This window comes from Rhipicephalus sanguineus, chromosome 4, assembly GCF_013339695.2.
Source record: "Rhipicephalus sanguineus isolate Rsan-2018 chromosome 4, BIME_Rsan_1.4, whole genome shotgun sequence".
Lineage (NCBI taxonomy): Eukaryota > Metazoa > Arthropoda > Arachnida > Ixodida > Ixodidae > Rhipicephalus > Rhipicephalus sanguineus.
The window spans coordinates 176,697,660-176,720,725 of record NC_051179.1 but is presented as its reverse complement, the minus strand read 5'-3'; the positions used below and the strand labels follow the sequence as shown (position 1 = coordinate 176,720,725).

At 47.7% G+C, this 23,066-nt stretch overlaps 1 protein-coding gene and 1 long non-coding RNA gene across 2 annotated transcripts; one reads left to right on the top strand and one right to left on the bottom strand.

Moving 5' to 3' along the window:
• Window positions 1-1,221: 1,221 nt before the first annotated feature.
• Window positions 1,222-8,890, bottom strand: LOC125758149 (uncharacterized). Its single transcript, XR_007415908.1, has 2 exons — window positions 8,757-8,890; window positions 1,222-1,569 (listed from the first exon to the last, which is right to left on the bottom strand). It is a non-coding gene; the product is annotated as an uncharacterized LOC125758149 (long non-coding RNA).
• Window positions 5,400-8,311, top strand: LOC125758148 (uncharacterized). Its single transcript, XM_049414975.1, has one exon. It carries the CDS (start codon window positions 5,872-5,874, stop codon window positions 8,173-8,175), a length of 2,304 nt encoding a protein of 767 aa, XP_049270932.1. The 5' UTR covers window positions 5,400-5,871; the 3' UTR covers window positions 8,176-8,311.
• Window positions 8,891-23,066: the final 14,176 nt, after the last annotated feature.

The following is a 23,066-nucleotide window of genomic DNA, read 5'->3' as shown; positions in this document are numbered from 1 at the left end:
TTTCATTGAACATTTATTTTGCAAAGCATGATTACAACAAAAAGGGATATACAGAAAAGGGTCCCTTGGTATGAGACCATACCATGACCCCCTGCACATGATTATTGGATACAAATTACAAATAGGTACATAAGTTAACTGTACCAAAAACAAAAAAAATACATTAATACAAGACATTGATAAACAAAGCTTATAAGTACATAAAACTGTATAGTAATGTCATACATAATTAATTAGGGCAATATTCACATTCTTCAAAGATTTCAGCACGCTCACAGTAAAGAGGCACTGCAATACAAACTGGCCAGTTTTTCAAGAACAGTGTGCCCCCGTCTTTAAACAGATCTGCTGTTACCTGGCGTATTATCGCAGAGCAATGCTATTACTTTTTTTAATGCTTTTCCTCGCCATAGCCGTCTGGCACAGCTGAAAAATTCCTGGGCTGCATTTTTTTTACCAGTGGCGGATGGCTGCAAAGGGCACAAGAAAACTAATAGCATCACTGTACAGCAACACCCCTTATCATAACCGGCTGCTTTGCCCCACTGCATTCCCTCTAAGGCTTTCTCTCATGTTAAAGCTGCTTTAGACACAAAAAAAAGAAGACGCACACCACGAGAGAAGATGACTGGACATGGCGCCACTCACAGCTGCTTTAATTCCCAGAAAGCACACACACATATGTACCATCAATTCGCGCTCTGCGCAACAAACATCCATTTGAACATCAGGGGTAATACAATAACACACGCTCAATAAACTGTTTCTCAGTCTTATATAAAACTACTTATGTATCACTAACACACAAACTTTCTTGCTTTCTTATGTAAAAGCTTCCAATAATTGTCTTGCTTTTGTGTCCTTGCTCCTGGCAGAATCTTCTCTAGGGGTGTGTTTTTTTTTTTTGTGCATGAAGCGGTTTTAAGATGAACAGATACCAATTCTTCTGACAAGAAGTTTTCGTTCCTTCACCTGCCATTGCTGGTGAGATTCGTCTGGACTACTAGTACTACTACTATTATTACTACCATTGTTGTCCTGGCTGATCTCTGTAGAAAATCATTGCTGCTTTGACTACCTTATACATATTGGTAGTGAAACTGCCTTGCCTTTCTCTTAGTGCATACACCTGGTTTTTGCCTGTGCCCAATTTTCTCTTCACTGCTTTTAGGCTTCTTCTGTTTTTTAGAAAAGCATGTTCAATTCTCTCCATATTGCACCTTCTTATGTTGGCTACCTTACTCTTGTTTACTGTCTATTGGGTTGGAGGCTTTGGTGTTTCTTCAAGTGGCAGTAAACAACCTTGCGGTCCAAAATTTCTGATGGAGAGATGCGCACTTGTACGATGTGAACATGTTGCTGCAAGAATTTTGCGAATAAGTGCTGTAATAAGGAAGGCTCTCTACGTGAAAGTGCCCGTTAAGCTTTGGACATTGCTATTGCAGATCGCATATATCGATGCAACGAGAATCCCAATATCTTCCTTGTTGTACATCTCTAAAATATCTTTGAACATAGCCATTTCCATCTTGAAGTGGTACATCCTTTGGTCATCTTGCTGTGTTGCTTCTGAAATGCCAATAACAGTTACAATGTGGAAAGCTCACTTTTGTTGTTTACTTGAAGACATCATTTAAAGTGCATATCCTGACTCACTTAAATTTGTATTGACCTAGTACATGTACTGAAACAAGTGCACAAGGTGCCCAAGAAGAAATAAGGACCCACAAGATTAGCAACATTTCAGTCTGTAACCAGAACAAGCATTCCAAGACATTCCCAGGCTGTGGAATAAAACCATGTTTAGAATATCAGAGAGCTGAGCTAGTTGGTAAGTATTCATTCTAAAGGACAGGGCGTGCAAAGACAGGGCGGCCACTATCGCGGAATGTTTAAAGAAGTCCGTTATGCTAAGTCCGAGCATGGTTGCAGAAAGCAATGAGAAAAAAACATGTCGCAGGTATTCCTTACATTCATTGCATGTCTCACAGGCTAAAGAAAGTGGGAAGTAGATACAGCGTTAATGCTGTCTTTATGGCTGCCAATTATCTAGGTAAGATTTGTGCACTGTGCAGAGAAAGAATGAGCGAGTAATAGTAGACACGATGCGGAATAACATTTGTTTCATAAAACATGCCAACAAATTCACTGATTGCTGTACAGGTGTGGTTTATAAGGTTCCCTTTAGCTACAGCTGCTTCTACATTGGACAGACGAGCCACTGTGTTAACCAGAGATTATTGGAACATAAAATACTGTTAAGCGGAGGCTCACCTTCTAATCTATCTTTACATTGTCGAGAGTGTAAGTCCACGCCAAAATTCGATAAATACGCAGTTTTTTACAGGCATATGAATGAACAAACTCATCTAATAATCGAGGCATGGCATATCGATAATAGTGCGCATGCACGCGTACTATTAGCTCATGTGCATGCATGAGCTAACCGTCTATTAACTTGCATAATAAATCAACTGCCTTATCTTTCACGTATACCCCCACACGTGCCGGATTGATAAGTTCATCTATTGCATCAGCGTGCGCAGATAAGTTTTCATGTCTTCTTTTTTTCCCGCCATTGTGTGCCTTTGCAGTTGATAGTTGGCGTTTGTGGTGTCTTGACTTCTTTCTTGTGTCAAAACCATGTTGTGCATCAACCTTGGTAACAGCAGCATGCTAGAACACACAGTGTATGTTAAAGTGTTCCTGAAATACTTTTCCAAGTAATCATATAATAGCTTATCAGTTTATTGCCTCATGAATCTATTGCCGCAAAATTTTTTCAAGCCAGTAAAGAATGGGCGGAGTTACAGATGACACAGTACTAAAAAGAAGTTAGCCACCTCGAGGTGCAATGACAATAATGACATCTGTGCAGGCTAGATGAGTCTTTCAATGATGTACCAGTATAGGGCACAGGCTGTGATACAACCTAAGTGTCACTGCTGCAGGTAGTGGTACCACTGTGATTTGCTTGTTTCAGGATAAGTTGTATACTGCTGTAAAAGTGGCCAGCTTGTTTTACTGCTTTCATGTTAGCAAGCCTGAAAACATCACTGCAGATCATTGTGTACACTTACAAAGTACCACCCAAGCAGTAAAGATTGCATAGGACTGCCAGACACTCCACTCTGATTACTGGAGTAAATTATTTCTTCTGGCAACAATCACGAAGAGGTAACCTAAGTTTGAAGACCTTTATCATATTAGTACATTTTCTAGTAACAGGTCGGTTTCGCCAAAAAAAAAAGCTACTGTAAGGTGCATGAATACCGCAAAGTTTCGATACTGATAAAAGTAACAAGCAAGAAAATCTTAGCCGAAGATCTATAGGGTATAAAGCATGACCGCTCAAGATTGCCCTGTATACAAAGATTGTGATAACCGCCAGCCACATGTGCCCAAATGCACAGCCATCCAATAAAGTATTGCAACACTTATTTAAATATGCAGATGCCTCAGCTCAATGTGAAAATATAGCCATTTCCTGGTAACGATACAGCTGTATATTTTATGCATGTTATAGTGCAGCCACACCATGCACATTTAGAATTCTGAAATGTAGAGTGTGTATACAACCATACAATGTATTGAATTTGTACTGTATGCCCCCTCACCCTATGCCTCTTACGGGGCCTGTGAGGTATTCTCAAATAAATAAATAATCAGACGCCTTCTAAAGTTGAAAATCGCACACAGAAAAAGAAAGTAGTGGAAAGACAGATGTAGAATTTCAATAAATGTAATTTTTCACTTTTTTGTGTTACTAATGTGGGCCAATTCTATGATTTTTTTTTAATGTTGCATGAAGCTTTAAAGGATACTCTGCTCATGAAAAGTTGTTATAAGAGGTCATGAACTACCCGTCAGGCTTGGTGAAAAAATGTAGTCTTGGTGAGAAACATAGTCAACGAGAGTTGGAAAGTTGGTAGATCATTAGAAACAACTGGTTGCAGTGTGAACTTGACACAAAAACAAAAGGCACGAACAAGCACCGCGTCTTCTTTTGTCCTTGTGTTGAGTTCGCGCTGCAAGCAGTTGTTTCTTTGCTCAGAAACCACATCCTGTGGAAAGCAGACACCACAATGAAAAGCTCAGCCAAGCCTTGCAGTCATGCGCAACAAGGAGAGATTAGAAGTGGAGCGTGAAGTTGCCATTTTCACAGGCACCCTCTTTTCATACAGGGGGCTGTGCTCACTCTCTTCGCAGCTGTCGGCACCTGCTGTTTGACATTGAACAACACATAGCAGGCCAATATCCCACATAAATAAAGAGCGGCATTTGGATAAGATGCGTTTCTTGCCACCAAGGTGCTGCCACACGCTGGCCCTGTGCTCTATAGTAGCCACACTCATGCACAGGAATGACAGCAGAGAGCAATCGTGTTTCATCACGCATGCTCAAGCTCATGACGTGAATTCTTTCCTCTATGCCATCCCTCCATGTGTACCTTCAAGCAAGCTGAGAGAAGAGGGGAAGCACTGAAAGTGTGTGACGAATCCCTGTAACTCTATTCGTTCTTGACGAATTCAAGAAATTTTTGCGGCAATCGATTCGTGAGGCCCGATACTGAGGTCATTCGATGATTACTTGGAAAAGTGGTTGAGGAGCCCCTTAAAGAATGAAGTAGTGGAACACTGCAAATTGTAATGGTAACTGCCCGCTTTCTTACAACTGTGCAAGCTGCTTTACACCAGAATGATATGTGCTTTGAGCAAGTTTCTAAAGGAAGTGATATCAACCGTTGCAGTCAGTGTTCTTTGAAATCTGTTGCATCTAAAGGTAAATCATAGCGATTTAAAGTGTGTATGTGTGCATGCTATTCACAGTTTTAATCACAGTTGTACGTGGGCTGTTTGAACCAGGTGGCGTCTTTGCTAGGACAAAACCAAGGGAAACGACAGCTGTAATAATAGTGCAGCTGGTCTACCAGAAATACAGCAACTGGGTGCTTGTGCCAGTCAAAATTTTGCAGGTAGTCAGATTCTAACGCAACAATATCTGGCAATGCAGAATTTACAGCACCACTACACAGAGCTTGTAATGCAGCAAATTATTTTTAGCATTCTACACAAACCAGACAAATGGCACATTTGTCAGCAGCGCCCAAGGTCACAGGGAATACCTAAACATTGCACAAAGTTCCAATGTGCACTGTCCTATGTGTTGTCTTGCCTATACAAATTGATGGACTGCATTACATCAAACGTGCTGCAATTGTTATGCCTGTGCCCCGTGCTGCGAAGAAGCACAGGGCTGTGAAGAAGCACACTTGCAGCGAAGTGAGGTACGTAATAAAAATGGTACAATTAGCGCTAGACAGTTGCACTGAGAACCATGTAATGTATTGGACAGATGGTAGCGTCGACCATCTACACGTGAAGTGTATCATTGTGAGCGCCCGCATGTGCCGCCTATCTTATCACTAGCGCCACCTACAGCGCTGCTACGCCGACTCAACACCAAGCCCAAGCGAGGGAGGGGTCAGGTTCGCTACCGCCGCCGCGACGGACGGTCACGGTTTTGGCGCGCTTCACTATGTTCTTTAATAAATAGTTTGTTACGTTGCTACTCTCGCCTCAGCCTTCATGCCTCAGCCATCACGCCCAGCCCTCACATCTGGCGCAGTCGACGCCCGAGCCTTTGTGCAGCCACTCAGCCACGCAAGAATGCAAGCGCATCAGTAAGCAAGCGAGCCAGCCTTCGCCCCGCGACAGCCGTTCCGCCATTCCTTTCTTTGTCACCGCCAGAGCATTTCCCGCCGTCCGCTCGCTTCCATGTGCGCGCCTGCGTGCGCTTGCTGGTGGACTCACTGAGTAAGAGTGTGCTTCGTGCGTAAACGTCAGCGTGTAGCCGGCTCGGCGCAACGCCATGCCGGGAATTGTGTGGCAGAATCTCGACCCGGTGACCATGTCGCGCCTCGGCGTCGACCTCATACGCGAAGAATTGGCCCGCCGACAGCTGGACATCACGGGTTCGAAAGAGGAGCTCTTTCAGCGTTTGCAAGCCGACATTCAGCAGCAGCGTGAAGCTACCCCCTCGGTTGAAACGAATGAATCCGCCTCGACCGCTGCGGCGCCTTTAACGCTGGACCCAGCCACTCTGCAGAGCCTCGCCATGCTGTTCCAGCAGCTACCTCGCCCTGCAACAACGGTGACGACACTGCCAGACCTGTCATCGTCCATTCCGCAATTTGCTGGTTTGCACAGCCACAGTGTCAATACATGGCTTGACGACGTGCGACGAGTACAGCAGCTCGCCTCGTGGGACGACGCCACCACACGCCTGATCGCAGCTAGCAAGCTGAAAGGCACGGCGCGAGACTGGCATCTCGCGTTCGGCAACCAGTACAGCACCTGGGCCACGTGGAGTGCCGCCCTGAAAGACACATTTTGTGCAGAATTGTCCCTCATCGAGTGGCAAGAGCAGGTCATGAGGGTAACCCAGGCCCCGTCCGAAAGCTTGCACCAATATGCCTTTGCCAAGTTGAAGATCATTGAGCGTTGCCCCGTTCACCTCTCGGAGGCCCAAAAGATTGACTACCTGCTGCATGGTTTACGGGAACAACACATCCTCGCCGCCATAGCAGCCAACCGGCCTCCCACGGTAGCTGAGTTTATTTCTACCTGCACTAGCCTCGACAAGAGTGCGCAACATCTGCACGCCAAAGCAAGCCCGTCACCATTTGCCATTTCTGTGTTGCCGCCGACGCAACCCTTTCGTGCCGCTAAGCCCGCAGAGCGACAGCAGCCTCGCTCAGAACAATCGACACCACAGTCCTCCCGAGGGGCCACACCAAAAACGCGCATTTCAGAGCTGCCCACCGAGCAACAAGAAGCTACTTATGCAGCTATTTCGGCACAGTACGGCGCTCCAGCTTTTCGTAGTGGTCAAGACCTGTCTCAAGCTGTCTGCTACCAATGTCATGCCTTGGGTCATCTGGCATCCAAGTGCCCTACGCGCACCAGCCGCTTATCATCATCAGCGCCTCCAACCATGCCAAAGACACAGCAGCCTCCAGCACTGCACAGTGCACCCGTTACACTTGACGGCTCACAGCAGCAATGCCCCTTCTTCAACGCAACTCTCAGTGGAGTCGGTGAGTGTGAAGCGTTTCCTGACTCTGGGTCCAAGGTGACATTAATATCTAAAACTCTTGTGCCTGCAAGCATGATCATCCCATGGACCGAGCCTCCACTCGTGGTGGTAGGAGGAAGCACAGTGCTACCTGTTGGTGCTGCATTTTTGAAGATATCCATTGGCCCAGCCACAGGAGTTGTTGAAGCTGCTGTTTTGGAAGATAATGTACTTCCCCTCATTTTAGGTGAGGACTGGTTCTCAGCAGCACAAGCACGCCTTATATTCGAGCCGCCAAAGCCAACGCAGTTGCAGCATACAGCCACGAATAGCACCATTACCGCAAACCAAAAGCTAGGGCCAAGAATGGCAAATGCTGTGATCCCAACAAGGTCCGTCCTTTTCCCTGAAACCAGGCCCAGTTCCAAAGACTGCCTACAACGCCAACTACGCCCAAGACCACTACGCCAACGTCCGCGACACCAAAGCCCACCATGCCAACGCCCACGACACCAAAGCCCACCACGCCAACGCCCACGACACCAAAGCCCACCATGCCAACCCCCACGACACCAAAGCCGACCACGCAAACGCCGACCACGCCAACGCCCACGACACCAATTCCCACCACGCCAACTACCACGACGCCAAAGCCCACAACGCCATCGCCAACTACAACAAAGCCCACCACGCCAAAGACAACCACGCCAGCGCCCACCACACCGAAGCCCACAACGCCAACACAAACTACGCCAAAGCCCACTACGACAATGGCCACGACGCCGACACCCACTACTACCACGCCAACAACAACGCAAGGCACGACTGCTAGTTTACCGCCTCATCGAGCAGCTTACACCATCCACATTTAGGGCTTCATGTGTGTCATGCTTGACATCTCGTTTGGTTAATCAACCACGAACGGTGCACGTGTCCCAGCTTAAGCCTTATGTACCACCAGTTTCTCCAGTGATCGAGCAACAGCCCGCCGTCAATGCAGAGCCCACGCCTGCCTCAGAAGCAATTGACCAAGGGACTTGGTCAGGCAGACTGGGGTGGGATGTGAGCGCCCGCATGTGCCGCCTATCTTATCACTAGCGCCACCTACAGCGCTGCTACGCCGACTCAACACCAAGCCCAAGCGAGGGAGGGGTCAGGTTCGCTACCGCCGCCGCGACGGACGGTCACGGTTTTGGCGCGCTTCACTATGTTCTTTAATAAATAGTTTGTTACGTTGCTACTCTCGCCTCAGCCTTCATGCCTCAGCCATCACGCCCAGCCCTCACATCATGACATATCAAATGGAACGACACGGACATGTAGTACAAAACAGTAACTCTATTACATTGAAGCCTCCCTCCAGCAAAATAGCTGCACCGATCAGAAGCTGCAGTAACAGTAACATAATTGCACCAAATCAAGTTTCGGGACTGAGGCCGTAGCGTCACCTAAATAATGAATTGTTGAATGCAGTTCCACCTCGACTACAACCGAGCTCGAGCTAAGCACAATATACTCTGACTGGCCCATGCTCACACAGGGTGCAAATTCACAAAGGTAGAGTTCGAAGGCGAACGGCACACAAACACAACACACCAGGCAGAAGGCCTGGCCCGTTTAACTCATTTGCTCCGTCGCGCGGTAGAAAACACCGCAGGACAGCGAATGCAAAAACTTACTTTGGCGTGGGTTGACACCGGCGTGAAGCGCGCATGGCCTATGGCTGCCGATCAAGCTAGGGACAAGTGGAGCTAGGGGCGTTCTTCTCCTCAGTACCTAGGCCAGTGGCCGTCTTCAGGGAGAAAAAGTGCCTAAAACAGGCGTTTCAGGCTCTACCGACTGGCGGCGCTGCGGTCGCTCCCTGTAGCGGCCACGAAAACAAATGTCGCATCAGGCGTGGTCGCTTCGGAGCCGCGACCGCCCCTCGAAATGAATAAAAAACTGCGTTCGCGCTATAACGAGCGCAAAAATAAATAAATAAATAAATAAATAAATAATAGCTTCGAATAAATCGAAATTTGGACGATACAGCCGCTACCTGTTGAATATGTTGAATTTGCCACAGCGAAGGTTGGCGGTGGCAAATTCAACATGTTGAATGTTGTTGGCGGTGGCAAATTCAACATGTTGAATTTGCCACCTTCGCTGTGGCAAATTCAACATATTCAACAGGTAGCGGCTGTATCGTCCAAATTTCGATTTATTCGAAGCTATTATTTATTTATTTATTTTTGCGCTCGTTATAGCGCGAACGCAGTTTTTTATTCATTTCGAGGGGCGGTCGCGGCTCCGAAGCGACCACGCCTGACTCTTGATTGGATTGGATTGGATTTATGTCCCCACCCTTTGTAACGGGCGGGCATCAACCGATGCCCTGGCCTAAGGACTTAAAAAAAGAAAGAAAAAAAGAAAACGATAGCGCGTACACATAAGTGGCTACACACACATCTAACCACCACGGTACATGCACATGTTCAACGAGGAGAGCTTCGACATGTCAATGTGCGCGCACCTTTGTCCACCACTCACTGAGTCGCTTCTTGGTCGTAGCCACTCCGCCACCATCAGACCATCAGGAGTGTCGTTGGGCGAGAAGCCAAGCGCCTGCTGTAAGGTGGTGCCATCTGTAGGTTCTGTTGTGAGGCCCTCGCAGTTCATGACCAAGTGTTCGATTGTCTCCTCGTAGGCACCACATACACAGCACATTGCATCTCCCACGCTAAACTTCACCCACGCTGTCATCAAAGCGCCGGCGATATGCCAGAGTTCTGAGAGCGCCGGCTCGTGCTTCGAAGAAGAGGCTGCTGGCTACACTATTGTCGAATAGAGGTTCGACATGGATCTCCTGTTTGGATTCCCTGTAGATCCTCAGTGTATTCTTCTCCTCCATGTCTCGCCGCCAAGTGTCAGCCTCCATCATTCGCACTTGGGTCTTAACTGCTTTGGACCACTTACGCTCGGTGTCCTCCTGCACAGGGCTCGCATAGAACTTAGAAGCCGTATTTCCTGCTGAGGTGATGCAGTCTTTTCGACCATCTGGTGCGGATGCCGTTGCGGTGAACATAATCAAATATTCGCCGCGTGCCCAGCGATGTGGCTGCATCAGGCGCAACCTGCCTTCGTAGGACAGCTTGCTCCGAGCTTCCCGCGCTTCGAAACAGGATCAACCCAGGTCACCCTGGACTGCCTCGTTGGCAACGTTGCCGTGGCACCCCAGAGCAGCCAGTCGTCCCACGGCGCGCTGACTGCGTTCAAGCCACTCCCGGGTCTGCGCAGCGGGGCAAATCACTGCATTCGCGAAAGTCAGCGCCGGCACGTGTACCGCCTTCCATAGTTCGCGCACCATAATGGGGCGGTTGAAACCCCACAGGCACCTCGTACGGAGTACTTGGCCGGCCCTCTGGGATGTTTGTCTCAGGTGCCTCTCGTGGTTTGCTGTATAATCTACTTGTGCCCAGAAGTTCACCCCGAGGTATCGGTACTCAGGTGCTTCGGGCAGCAGTCCTCCACCTGGCAGTGTCAGCAAACCAGGAAGCCCCGGGCCAGAGAAGTTGACCACCGCCGATTTCTTCGTGTTGAACTGCAGTCCCAGTGGCGCCATGGCCTCGGCACAGCTGGTAACGAGGGTCTGCAGGTCGCCACTGTTTCCCGCCAGCAGCACAATGTCGTCAGCGAATACGAGTCCCGGCAGGGTTTGCTGTTCTTTGAGCCCATCGCTTATGCGCTCCACCACAAAGCCCACCCCAGAGGCTAGTATTTTGCGCTCTACACCGGCGGTATACAACATATATGTAAGGGTGAAAGAGGGCAGCCTTGTTTTAATCCCTTGCCCACCCTCACCTCACTTGAGTAGGCTCCGTTTAGGGTGGCCACAACAGAGCTATCTCTATACAGGCGTCCGAGCAATCCAGTCCATGTGGGCGGCATCCCAAGTGCCTCTAGGTGCTGTAGTAATAGCTCGTGTGGTACACTGTCATAGGCCTTTGACACATCTAGGAAGCAGCCAATCAGCCCCCGTTCCTCCTTTCGTGCAACCTCTATACATTGGGTCAGGACAAAAAGGTTGTCCTCCAGCCGTCGGTCTCGTCGAAAACCGTTCTGTAACTCCGTGAGGTGACCACCCTCTTCGGCCCACGTAGTCATCCAGACCTTGAGAACTTGTGCGAACACACGGTACACAACACTTGTGATTGTGAGTGGCCTGTAGTCTCGTAGGAGGCCGGGTTCTCCCCCCCCCCCCCCTTTTCGGGAGCAGGATTACTTTGCCACGTAGCCAGTCACTTGGTATAGGGCCACCAGCTAGGATTTCGCTGAAGAAATCGGCCAGCTGGGCCCGTGCGCCAGCACCGAGGCGTTTCACCAGCCTTGCAGGAATGCCGTCGAAGCCCCGAGCAATGCGGGTACCTATCTTGGAGATAGCCCTGTCCTGGTGGCCTGTGCCAGTCGGTTCTGAGACATCTGGGCAGGGGAGTTCAGTATGTGTACTGGGGTGTGGCTGCGCGTACAGTTGGTGAAGATGGTCGGTTAAGGCTCGGTGGAGATCTGTGGTCTTGTCCCCCGTTGATTCTGTGCGAATTTCCGGTTGTGTTGCTTTGCCATCGAGCCGAGAGACATATGTCCAGAATTTGGCCGCTGCTCCTCTGCCTGCAGACCTGATTGCGTGGAGCGTCTTGTGATTGGCTTCTGCTATCTTCCGTTGTGTGATAGCCTGCATCTCCCGTTTTCGCCGCAGATATTCCTGCAATGTCGCCTGGACATCCTCGCTGTGGGGCCTCTTTACACACTGGCGGTGACATCGGTTGGCGGTTCGGCGGGCTTTTATTAGTGTAGCGCCATCTAGGGCCCTGTGAACAAGACGCCACAAACCGCGGACAGAAGTTCGCCGCTTCCGGAGGCGCCGTCGGTCCACCTATAATACTTCTAACACCGTGGCCTCAGCTAAAGCGAACCCCCAGGAAAAAGCATGACTTCATGTTCGTTGCATATGCTAACTCATTCATACCTCGAACTATAAAGGGGTACTGACGCAAAATTTCGCCGCCGAGATAGCCTGCTGTATCGAGTGTACGTGCGCGTACCATCTGCAAAATATCGACAGCGAATAAAGCATGGAAGGTATTTTATATGATTTTTGAAGTTCGCGAGCGCGATCCAGCATTATAGGCCGCACCTGGTGCATTGAACCCTCGGAGGTGACCCGAGGTGACCCCCCCTACTTCCCCTACGTAACCGTTGCAGCCGGTACAAGTTATGATGACGTCGTAGCCGCCATTTCTGTTTTGACGCGCTTCCCGACGAATCGCTCCTCGCCAGCGGGTCAAACCTGAAGTGATTCGCCACGTCGAAAATTTCTTCCATCCCCGCCGCAAGAAAATCGTCGCCATCAGACGATGATGAGCCCGACGACGACAGACCGCGCGGAAATCCGTCACTGATCTGTGTGCTCACGTGACCGAGCGTTTCACTCGCTAGGCGGTGATAGTTGCACCCAAGGAGGTTTAAATAAAACTTGGACCTCCTTGGTTGCACCCGGCGGCTTGTCGTTTTTGGAGCTCTGTCAAACCGAAACTGAGGCTGTGTCGGTAATGAGGAGCTTGTAATTAATTACCTGTCGCACCCTGCAGCATAGGGATGGTCGATTAAAATTTTTAATCGATTAATCGTTAATCGGTAATCGATTCAGCCGTTAATCGATTAATTGGTTTCGGTGGAATGTTTTAATCGATTAATCGATTAATCGACATTTTTTATGGGTGCTTTAAAACCGATATCTATTTGTTTGAGAGGCATCGTTCGTGTTTGATATGGTCCCAAATATTTTTATCAGACGCGCTGACGATCGAAAATTCCCACTTTCGAAAGTGTCGACGACGGGTCCCTTGTGTCCAGTGTGCGAAAATTCCCACTTTCGCACACTGCACACAAAGGGCCCGTCGTCGTTGGTTGATGTTGCGGATTCAAGCATCTGTGGCCATCATTGCTGGACTATTTGGCAGCAGGTCGTATTTTCTCGAAGCCTGCCTACTCGAGCTCATCAATCCCGGAGACGCGTTCGGAGACCACACTGGTTGGAAAGTCGCAGCTGAAACATGCAGTGTGGCGGAGGGTGAGGGAATCCCGAGAAAGGTAAAAGAGAGACGAGAAGGAAGAGGAATTGAATAAGACGCTCGCTCTCGTAAGCATGGCGTCTCTTCTCGGTTTGTCGGTTAGATATTGTGGAAGCCCTACATAATACTATGATTGCGGACTGAAGCGATCTTTTCCTTGAGATTACCCATGCAGAGATTACACAGGAACATACTGGCCTCAAACAGACCATCGGTACAGGCAACTGCGGGAAATAGAGTGACATGAGTTTCTGCCTCCCGACTAGAATGAACAGCAGCTGCGCGAGTATACTCCACAGGCTTCATCCGATCGTTGCTTTAACACGGCGCCACTCTCACCTTTCCAATCGTGCGTACAGCCTGAACTGTGAGCGCTACCTAGTGTATCAGACATTACAATATAAATTTCCCGACTGTCTTCTTTCCTGTCACAGCAGAAGACGGGGTCCTCTAGCTGAAAGCAGTATTTCTCCCTAAATATGCGACCATACAGTATTACTAAGGGTCACTTCTTCAATAGTAATGCACTGGATGCTAGACGTTCGGTAAACCGACGCGTAAAGTTGCGGATTACATAAATGGTCTATAAGACCCTTTTCACTATTCGCGGGTGCGCATTCCTGCGCTACATTTTCTCTCAACTAATGGCAGCAACTTTCGTGCTTCAAGTGGAGACGAGGTCGTAGTTGCACGTGCTGACGTTTGTCTATTATGCGTGTTCGTGTCAAGAGAGCCGAGTCTACATTTTTCGCGTCCCAGCGCAAGCAAACCACGCTTGAACACTCTGTTTGATGAAGTCACTAGCTGTCCATTAATTGGGCTAACTGCATCGCAGGAAAGCTAGCTGAATAATTATGAAAATGGTATAAACCCTATAAGACGGACAGTTGGGCTAGTTGGTATGCAGCATAATAAAAGATGGTTACTAGCGTCCTTGTCTTCTTTACGCTAGCAAACGTGTCTTAATATGTATATACGGATTACCTAATCCTCTCCCCATCATCGTACTTCATCGCTCTTTTTCCCCCGTTGCGTTTTCCCCGGTGCAGAGTAGAAGGCAGGGGCGTACTAGCTCAGGCCACCCTCTCTGCCTTGTAATATATTTTCTCTCTCTCTTTCATTGGTAAACAATATTCTATTTGCTAAAGAGTAAAACAGGAACGGCACTAAGAACCAGTCAGGAAATAAGCAGCGCATATTACAATACCGCATTCTAAAAGGAGAAATACGTTCTTTGTGCGCAAAACGTCTCAGAAAAAGAAGATAGACAGAGCGCACAGTGCGCTCTCTCCTATCTGTCTTCTTTTCTGAAACGTTTTGCGCACAAAGAACGTATTTCTCCTTTTAGAATGCAGTACCAACCAGCCCAAGTAGCCAAGCTGTTATCTGAGGGTTGAATAAAATACAAAGAAAGTTGCAATTGACAATACAGGCGACGAAAACTACTCGTTTATGAAATGTAAGAGAGATGCGTTTATGCGGCAACACGATGAAACAGCGCGGCAAAAAACAAACACGAACAAAATAAGCAACAGACGATGCGCTGGCACGTGTGAAATTCACAGAAAAGAATAAACTTCTTTGTGGAAAGTTGGCGAATCGCCGTGCTGCTAACTTTCTCAACAGTCCCCTTTTGTTTGGTGGGGTTGCTGCTCCAAACCACATGCATTTTTCTACTGAGCGAAGAATTGTCAATTGCCCCAGATGCTCGAGCGACAACCTACACCTCCTTTGGGTCGCCACACATCCAGCATGTGAAAAAAGGCGCTCGAATGCTACTGACGTTGCAGGAATTTGCAAATACTCCATTGCAACGTCAAACACATGATCTAGGCCAGTTCGCATGCTATGCCAAGTCTCAAGTGGATTCGGATTGGTGCGGCGATCGACTACAGGGTTAATATAGTATGTCTTGAACTGAGAAGGCAATTGGTTCATCCGATCGCCCTACAGTGCAACTGGTGCAACGCAATTGCGTAGAAGTACGCGTGGTGCGCGATCGACGGCGACAACTTAAGGGAGAGGAGGTGAAGGCAGTAGCAGCAGTAGACTGTGAGCCGGAGAGAAGCGGGCAAGTTCATTTCGGCCTCGATGGGGTGGAGCCGCCTCCTGCCCTGGCTTAAGGCATTAGGCAATGCTTGGAGTTGGACGGTTGGACGCCGTACGCGACGGAGATCAGGGCGGGTTCATATCTTTCACTATAGGGTATGGCCGCCGCCAGCTCCGGGCTCGTTCTGCTAGCGCAGAAATATGCGCTGTAGTGAAAAAGCAGTGAAAGAAGGGCTATGTGCACAGCATCTGCGTCTCAGGATAGCGCCGATAGCGGGCCTCGCAGTCATGCGCTCCGGCCAAGGGGCGAGGTTGGAGGGCGGGATCGGGGGAGGGGGGGTGCGTAATCGATTAATCAAATAGTTTTAATCGATTAATTCGATTAATCGAGCGACCGAAATCGATTATGATTAATCGATTAATTGTGGACCTTTAATCGATTAATCGATTAATCGTTAATCGATTTTACCATCCCTACTGCAGCAAACGATGTGCCGTGTTATGACTAACAGGCCCCCAGCAACACATTGTAGCAAAAAAACGCGGGGCGAAAATTTTTGTGTCAGGACTCCTATAAAAGACTGGAACGCCTTGCCATCATCAGTTGTGCAGTGTACCTCAACAGAAATATACTTTAAGAGAGTTGACTGTTGGGCTAGTTGGTGTTCAGACATGGGAACCATCGTTAAAGGCGCAATACCACACAACACAAGAGAAGACCAGACGAGCACAGGCGCAAACTAACAACTGATTTATTGAAGGCAGATCTCCAGGCATATATACCAACAGGCTGCGCAGGCGCAACGTCACAACAATCCTCGGAAAACATCAAAAATATCGCGAAAGAAAATCAATTTCAGCTTTGTAAAGCGCAATGGAAGTGTCGCTGACACACGCCTCACCTGCTTTCCTGATTAGAAACGCTTCTAACGTTTCACGAGCCGTTTTTTGTCTGCTTCTACCTACAATTTTTGCGCATCGGAAACGTGGTTCACAATTCGGGCATGTCATGCAATGGTCGACAAGATGGCTTCGCTCTTTGTTAATTAAATTTCTTGCGTGTTCCCTGAGCCGGTCATTGAGGCAGCGCCCCGTCTGGCCGATATATACTTTGCCGCAGGTCAGAGGAATCTCGTACACGACGTTGCTGGCACACTGAACGAAACGTCGTTCATGGTTCTTTTTGCAGCCTCCCTTTTCCTCCGCATAGGTGGTGTGACGGCTCAGCTGAGCGAGCTTCTGGGGGGCCGAGAAAGCCAACGGCACGTTGAACCGGCTAGCCACTTTTTTCATTTGCGCCTGTGCTCGTCTGGTCTTCTCTTGTGTTGTGTGGTATTGCGCCTTTAAAGGGGCCCTCTAACACTCTTCAACCCCCCATTTTTTACTCGTGGATTGCGTAGACTGAAGTACGGACGAACTAGTGCAGCAAGAACGGCAGCGATAGCGGCACGGAGTACGAAGTTATTCAATTTAGAAAATTCAAAATACAAGAAAAAAAATGCCTACCCTCAACTCGATTTTCGCGGGGTCACGTGACCACATTTCACTCTCTGCTGTGACGTCGGATGGCGCTCCAATGAAATGGGCTGAAAGTTCTTACGTAGGGGAAGCTCGCACACCATTGTTGCTTCTCCTTTCCAACGCATTGTTGACGTCGTTGCCATAGTAGCAAACGTGGTTCCTGAAACCTGACTTGTCAGAACTTGAGCGGGCGCTACTGCTTCGAAGCGAGGCTGGGGAGGCTTTGTCTGCTGTTCCTTACAACGACATTCCGTGTCATTCCCTCTTCTCATTCTGAGAAGGGAATTTGTGGAGCGGCATGGGCGGTTAAACACGGTCGCCCCTACGTGGGTTGTTCGGTGAGCAGCCCGACGAGTTACAAGTGTGCAGCGACAACCATTCAACGAAGAGGATTACATGCACCGTTTCAACAACAATCATTAACCTACAGCATATGCGGAAAGAGGCAGCTCGCAAACGTACAGACTCAAAAAGAAGGAAGAGGGGCAAGTGTTTCATATGGACATCCGACCGGCGCAGGCAAAAAAAAAAAAAAAAATGAAGCCGAGACAACCAGAGGCGAAATGGCAACCGGCGCCTCTGTCGTACTTTGTGGGTGTAGTGATATTTTTTGTTGCGACGGCGGCTATTTGGAGTTCATTGCAAAAGCACAGAAAAGAATAACGAAACACAATAGTAATCTCAACTTTGATGCAACGCCGTTATTACTTCTAACGTTACATTTATCCAATCATAGGCCAGCGCTCATCTTCGTCATTTCCGCCCGCGATAGTTCTGGCAAGCGCCACTACGCGCTGATGCGGTCAGCAGCGATGTAGAGACTTCAACGCGTGATTAAAATACTAAATAATTTGATATCGGTGCTTAAACTTATGCTAAAATTATCCCCAGCCATCAGTCTACGCAACCCGCAAGTAAAAAATGGGGGGTTGAATAGTGTTGGAGGGCCCCTTTAAAGGGGTACTGACACGAATATTTTCAGTTGTCGTTTTTTTGCGTCAAATGAAAGGTCGAGCCCCAAAGAGCCTAGAAAAGGTAGTGCTAAACGCGACTGCGCCCTGGAAAAGTAATTACAGTATGTTTTTAAAAGCTAGTTTCGGTTCCTACTGTACCCTGACGTCACAACACGATATGAGCTTCTCGTCACGTGCTCGCACAATATATAGTGACGTTTCCACGGCCGCTCCGCGCTGTGGCTCCGTTGGTGACGTACAAGCGGCCATTTTGGAAGTTTTGATGACGCACAAGCGGCCATCTTGGAAGTTTTGGTACCTGACGTCACCACAACTAGCGAGACCGCTGCATGAAGTCACCGGAATTAGTACTGTAGCCTGACTTCAAGCTAGTGTCAATGTCAGTAGGTGCGCCATGGAAAAATTGACTTTAATATCAAATTAAAATATTTTTATCAGCATTTGCTGAGCTTCACACTTGCTCAGAGCCGTCTCTGCATGCAGGAGATTGGTATGGCAGAGTAAACGCACCTTCAAAAAAATGGTGTCAGTACCCCTTTAACGATGGTTCCCATGTCTCAACAGAAACTTTCAAAAATTGCATAATAGAGACATTACAAACCTGAGTGCTGATGCTTTCTTATTCTGCATACTATGCATGTTTTTTCTCTCTTTTTTCATTTCCCCCCTTTATTGCGACGCAGCATGCATTGGCTGCATCATAAACAACTCATGTTGCTGTTTACGTACCTATTTGTTATTTATTTTCACTGACGGACTTGCCTTTGTAATATTTATTGGTTCATATTTCGTTATAACTACTGTTTAAATTATGAGCATACTTGTATTTTCATGTTTGTTATTTATTGATGTAGTTTGTATTGTAATACCCACTTTGTTGTTGTGAAGCCTTACAACCGAATCTGTAACGGACGCGTATGGCCAACAGTATTGTGAATAAAAAAAAGTATGGTTGAACCCCCCCCCCCCTCCCCCGAAAAAAAATTTCCCGCTACGCCCCTGCTGACGAGCAGTGCGGCCCAGTGTTCCGCATTCGATGCGAAGGCACAAGGTGCCCGATCGGTGCACTGTTCCAACTAATACCTGCAGATCTAGAGGGTTTTTGTTCCCCATTAACCAAATCTTAGATTTCTCCATATTCACGACCGCTCCAGACGCGTGGCAAAACTGCTTAGTCTTACGCTATTTTGAACACTGCGTTTCTCGCCATAAAAATACGGTATGTCGTCATTTTAGCATTAACACATTTCAGCTTAAACAATAATAGAACATCACCATTCGTTCAAACATGCTGACCATGCAAATACTATAGGTATAGGGGGAGAACTGACCCTATGGGAATTAGTAGGGTGGTTGCACTGCACGAGATATATGTCACCAAGCTACTATCCCTCGACCTTGGTAACGTGTTTTGCGCACTTTTGCAGTGCTTATAATGCATATGATGACATCAGCTTTATGGGGCGTTCATTCTTAAGTCGATAAAACTCTCAAGATGCCTTTCCTGCGTTGAGGAATTACAGGAATGGAATGGGCCTTTTTCAGAAGGGTAGTCTGCGCATGCGCGGCGGCGGTGACGACACGCGCGCCATGTTTTTTGAGGGTCAAAGCATGGCGATGGATGGATGGATGCTATGAGCGTCCCCTTTAAAACGGGGCGGTGACATGTCTGCCACCAGGCTCGAAGAAGAAAAAAAAAAAAAAAAAAACTTCCTTGTTTCATGTTGGCCTAATACCTTATCTACATTGATTAAATCTATGTTATTATACCAAAAAATATAAATTCACGGTCCATCTCTCTGCCTCTTAAGGCAGAATGACCTTATTTTTCCCCCATTATTTATTTTTGTTCTTTATCTCTACTTTTCTGCCACCAATACTCTAACCGTCTCTTACTTATTTCTATCGCGGTCGTGTTCAGCTTTCCATTGTTGTCCCTAAAACCCAAGGCTTCATGTAGACTCGTGCCCACACGTATACCTGGGTGAATATCGCCACATTCAATCAGTACATGTTCCATCGTTTCCTTAGTTCCCCCGCAGCATGTACAGTAAACTCTCACTTGTACGAACGTCGGTTTAAGGAATATTTCAGAATAACGAACTTTTAGAAAATCCCCAGCGATTTTCTTATGCATTCTATGCAAGAATCTTTCAGTTAAACGAATTTCAGAATAGTGAATTTTTCAGTTGAATGAACTTGATCCGCGGACCCAGGCTCATTTTTTAAATCAATTCAACGAAGTTTTGTGCACTGGCATAGCCGATGCGAGCCGCCACTAAATCGCCCATCCATCGGCGGCGGCGCGACACAGCTGGACGCTGACATTGGTGCTTCATTTGAGGACTATGTGCAGTGTGACAGTGATCATGTCACTTGTGCAGAACTATCTGATTTGGAAATTGTTTCGAGTGTTCGTCCGGAACCAGAAGAAGAAGAGTGCGACGAGGAAGTCGTAACGGCTGAGGCAAGTTCAAATCCTGTAATTCTAGCCGAGGCGGTACAGTATGTTAGAAAGTTGCGAGACTTCGTGTCTCAGCAACAAGCTGTGCCAGAGGCAGTGCACAGAAACGTAGACTCTCTGGAAAGCGTTGTCTCTTCTTGCGCTTTAAGGGCACCAGTCCAAATGAAAATTACAGATTTCTTTTCAAAATAAATTGCATTTCACACTTTTCACTTTAATGTCTGCTGTGCCCAATGCTGTTCCATATTCTAGTGAATATTCAGTTTAGTGAACTTTCAGTTAAGGGAACTATTTCCTTAGGTCCCTTGAAGTTCACTCAATTGAGAGTTCACTGTACATTGTTCTTCTTCGTTACTAAATCTCGCTTTATAACTACGCGTTCTAAGGCAGCCCGACCTTGCTTCAAACAGTAAAGCGCTTCCCCTTGAATTATCATAAAACCTTTCCCTCCTTATTTCGTTTTTTCCTATTCGGTAGTTACTCAGAGCCGGCTTCTTTTCCATCGCTGTCATCCAATAAGTCCTCTCCGCCTCTCTGACCTTCCGCTTAATGCTCCTTGTTGCCATATCGCCCGCACTGCCAGCCGTATATTTACTGGTGAGCCTCCTAGTTCTTTTTCTCCACTGCGTGTCAACGCTTTTTCTATACAAATACCTGAAAACCTTCTCTGCCCATCTACTCTCCTTCATTTTCCTCAGCCTCTCTTCGAATCTCATTTGCTCTGAGCTTCCCTCACTTCAAAGCCTGTCCATCCCATATCACCCTTCACCGCCTCATTTGTCGTCTTCCCGTGAGCGCCCAACGCGAGGCGGCCCACCGTCCTTTGATTTACATCCATTCCTGATTGCACCTCTGACTTCATGCACACCACTGAGTTCCCAAATGTAAGCCCCGGAACCATCACACCCTTCCACAGCCCTCGAAGCACCTCGTACCTATTGTATCCCCATAAAGCTCTGTGCTTCATAATTGCAGCATTCCTCTTTCCCTTTGCTACCGATGCTTTCTCTTGTACCTCCATATATCTATCCCCCTCATTTACCCATACTCCGAGGTACTTGTACTCGCTACCCCTCGGTATTTTTTGGCCCTGTATTAATACCGTATGGTCTCCGTGATCATTGAATACCATCAATCCACATTTTGTTGCACTAAATCCTAGTCCTAGAGCTTCACACTCCCTTCCGCATATATCTGCCAGTCGCTGTATATCATCTTGACTGTCCGCAAATAAGACAATATCATCAGCATAAAATAGACCTGGAAGCTTCTGCTCAACCATCGCTCCGACCTGTTTGTGTGACAAATTAAATCCAATGTTGCTACCTTCTAGCGCTTTTTCCATCCTCGCCATGTACAGCATGAATAACAGCGGGGACAAAGGGCATCCCTGTCTCAGCCCCTTGCTAATTTCAACGCTGTCCTTGCTACTTATTCCTTCCCATTCGACAGGAGCGAACTGAACGCCACCTGGCGTAGAAGATTTGCAAATTTTCCCGAAAAATACCAGGCCTCCGAGAATGTCTACCGGCACGCGGCGGGCAACTTCGGAGGCCATGGACCCTCAGTTTCGATTTCAGCGATCTCCACGAGAGGCGCTGTTCGGAGCGTTAAGAGCGTTAAGCGAAAAGTCAGAGAGGCGGAGAGGATTTACTGGATGACAGCTATGGAGAAAAAACCGGCTTTGAGTAACTACCGGAAGGGCAAAAATGAAATAAGGAGGGAGGCATTTTACGACAATTCAATGGGAAGCGCTTTACTGTTTGAAGCGAGATCGGGTTGCCTTAGAACGGGTAGTTATAAAGCGAGATTCAGTAAAGAAGAAGAACAATGCACGTGCTGCGGGGAAGATCAGGAAACGGCGGAGCATGTTCTGATTGAATGTGGAGACATCCACCCAGGTGTACGTTTGGGCACGAGCCTACATGACGCCTTGGGTTTTTAGAGACAAGGGAAAGCTGAACACACCCGCGATTGAAATAGTAAGAGACGGTTAGAGTATTGGTGGCAGGAAAAACTAGAGAGAAAGGACAAAAATAAATAATGGGAAAAAAAAATAAGGACATTCTGCCGTAAAGGGCACAGAACGAAGCTGAAAACTTAAGGTTTTTTTTGTCTTCTGGAGTAAAATAGTTTTAATTGAAGTAAAGACACTAGGCCAACGCTAAAAAAAAAAGGAAAAAAAGAGTAAAGGTTTTTTTTTTTTTTTTCGAGCCTGGTGGCACACTTGTCACCGCCCCGTTATAAAGGGGACGCTCATAGCATCCATCCATCCATCCAAAGGCCCATTGTACTGCCCGGCCATTCCCGTAGTGGGAATGGGCTAAGTTTTTTCATTCCGAGGAATTGAAATAAATGGAATTGCCGCAAGTTCTAATTCGCCGGAATGAAATTGGAATGGAATGGAGGCGCCCATTCCGCAACAATGGTCTGCACACCACCGTTTCACATCTTCGACGATACACAGGGCCGCGTCTCCTGCACGCGGGTGGCAGGAGACGGTAGGTGGGGTAAAGCGTTCGGTTCACCCATATAGCCGCTTAAAACCGACTTGACTTGGCTTGAAGTGTATAAGTAGGTGGCGGCAGAGTAGCGTTCAGGCCGCCGTTTATTTCTGCGTGGTGTGGTGGGTGTTGGCAGTGACGGCACTACTGGTGTTGGTTTTGAGCGTGAACTGTGTGCGCGAGAACCGCCTCTGGCCGTGGTGTGACCGTGGGCAGCCGTGGGGACGTGGTCGCGTTGTGTAAAGTGTTGTAGAAAGTTATTCATGTGCAAGTCGTTGCCGCTTTTGTTTCTGCGATGTCCCCGTGTTCAGTGGACCGCCGCCAAATCTATAAGCAACGATAACGAGCGTGAGATAAAGGCCATGTGTAT

Excerpts from the sequence above, each read along its gene's own strand:
- LOC125758148 (XM_049414975.1), top strand. The coding sequence starts at position 5,872 with ATGCCGGGAATTGTGTGGCAGAATCTCGACCCGGTGACCATGTCGCGC.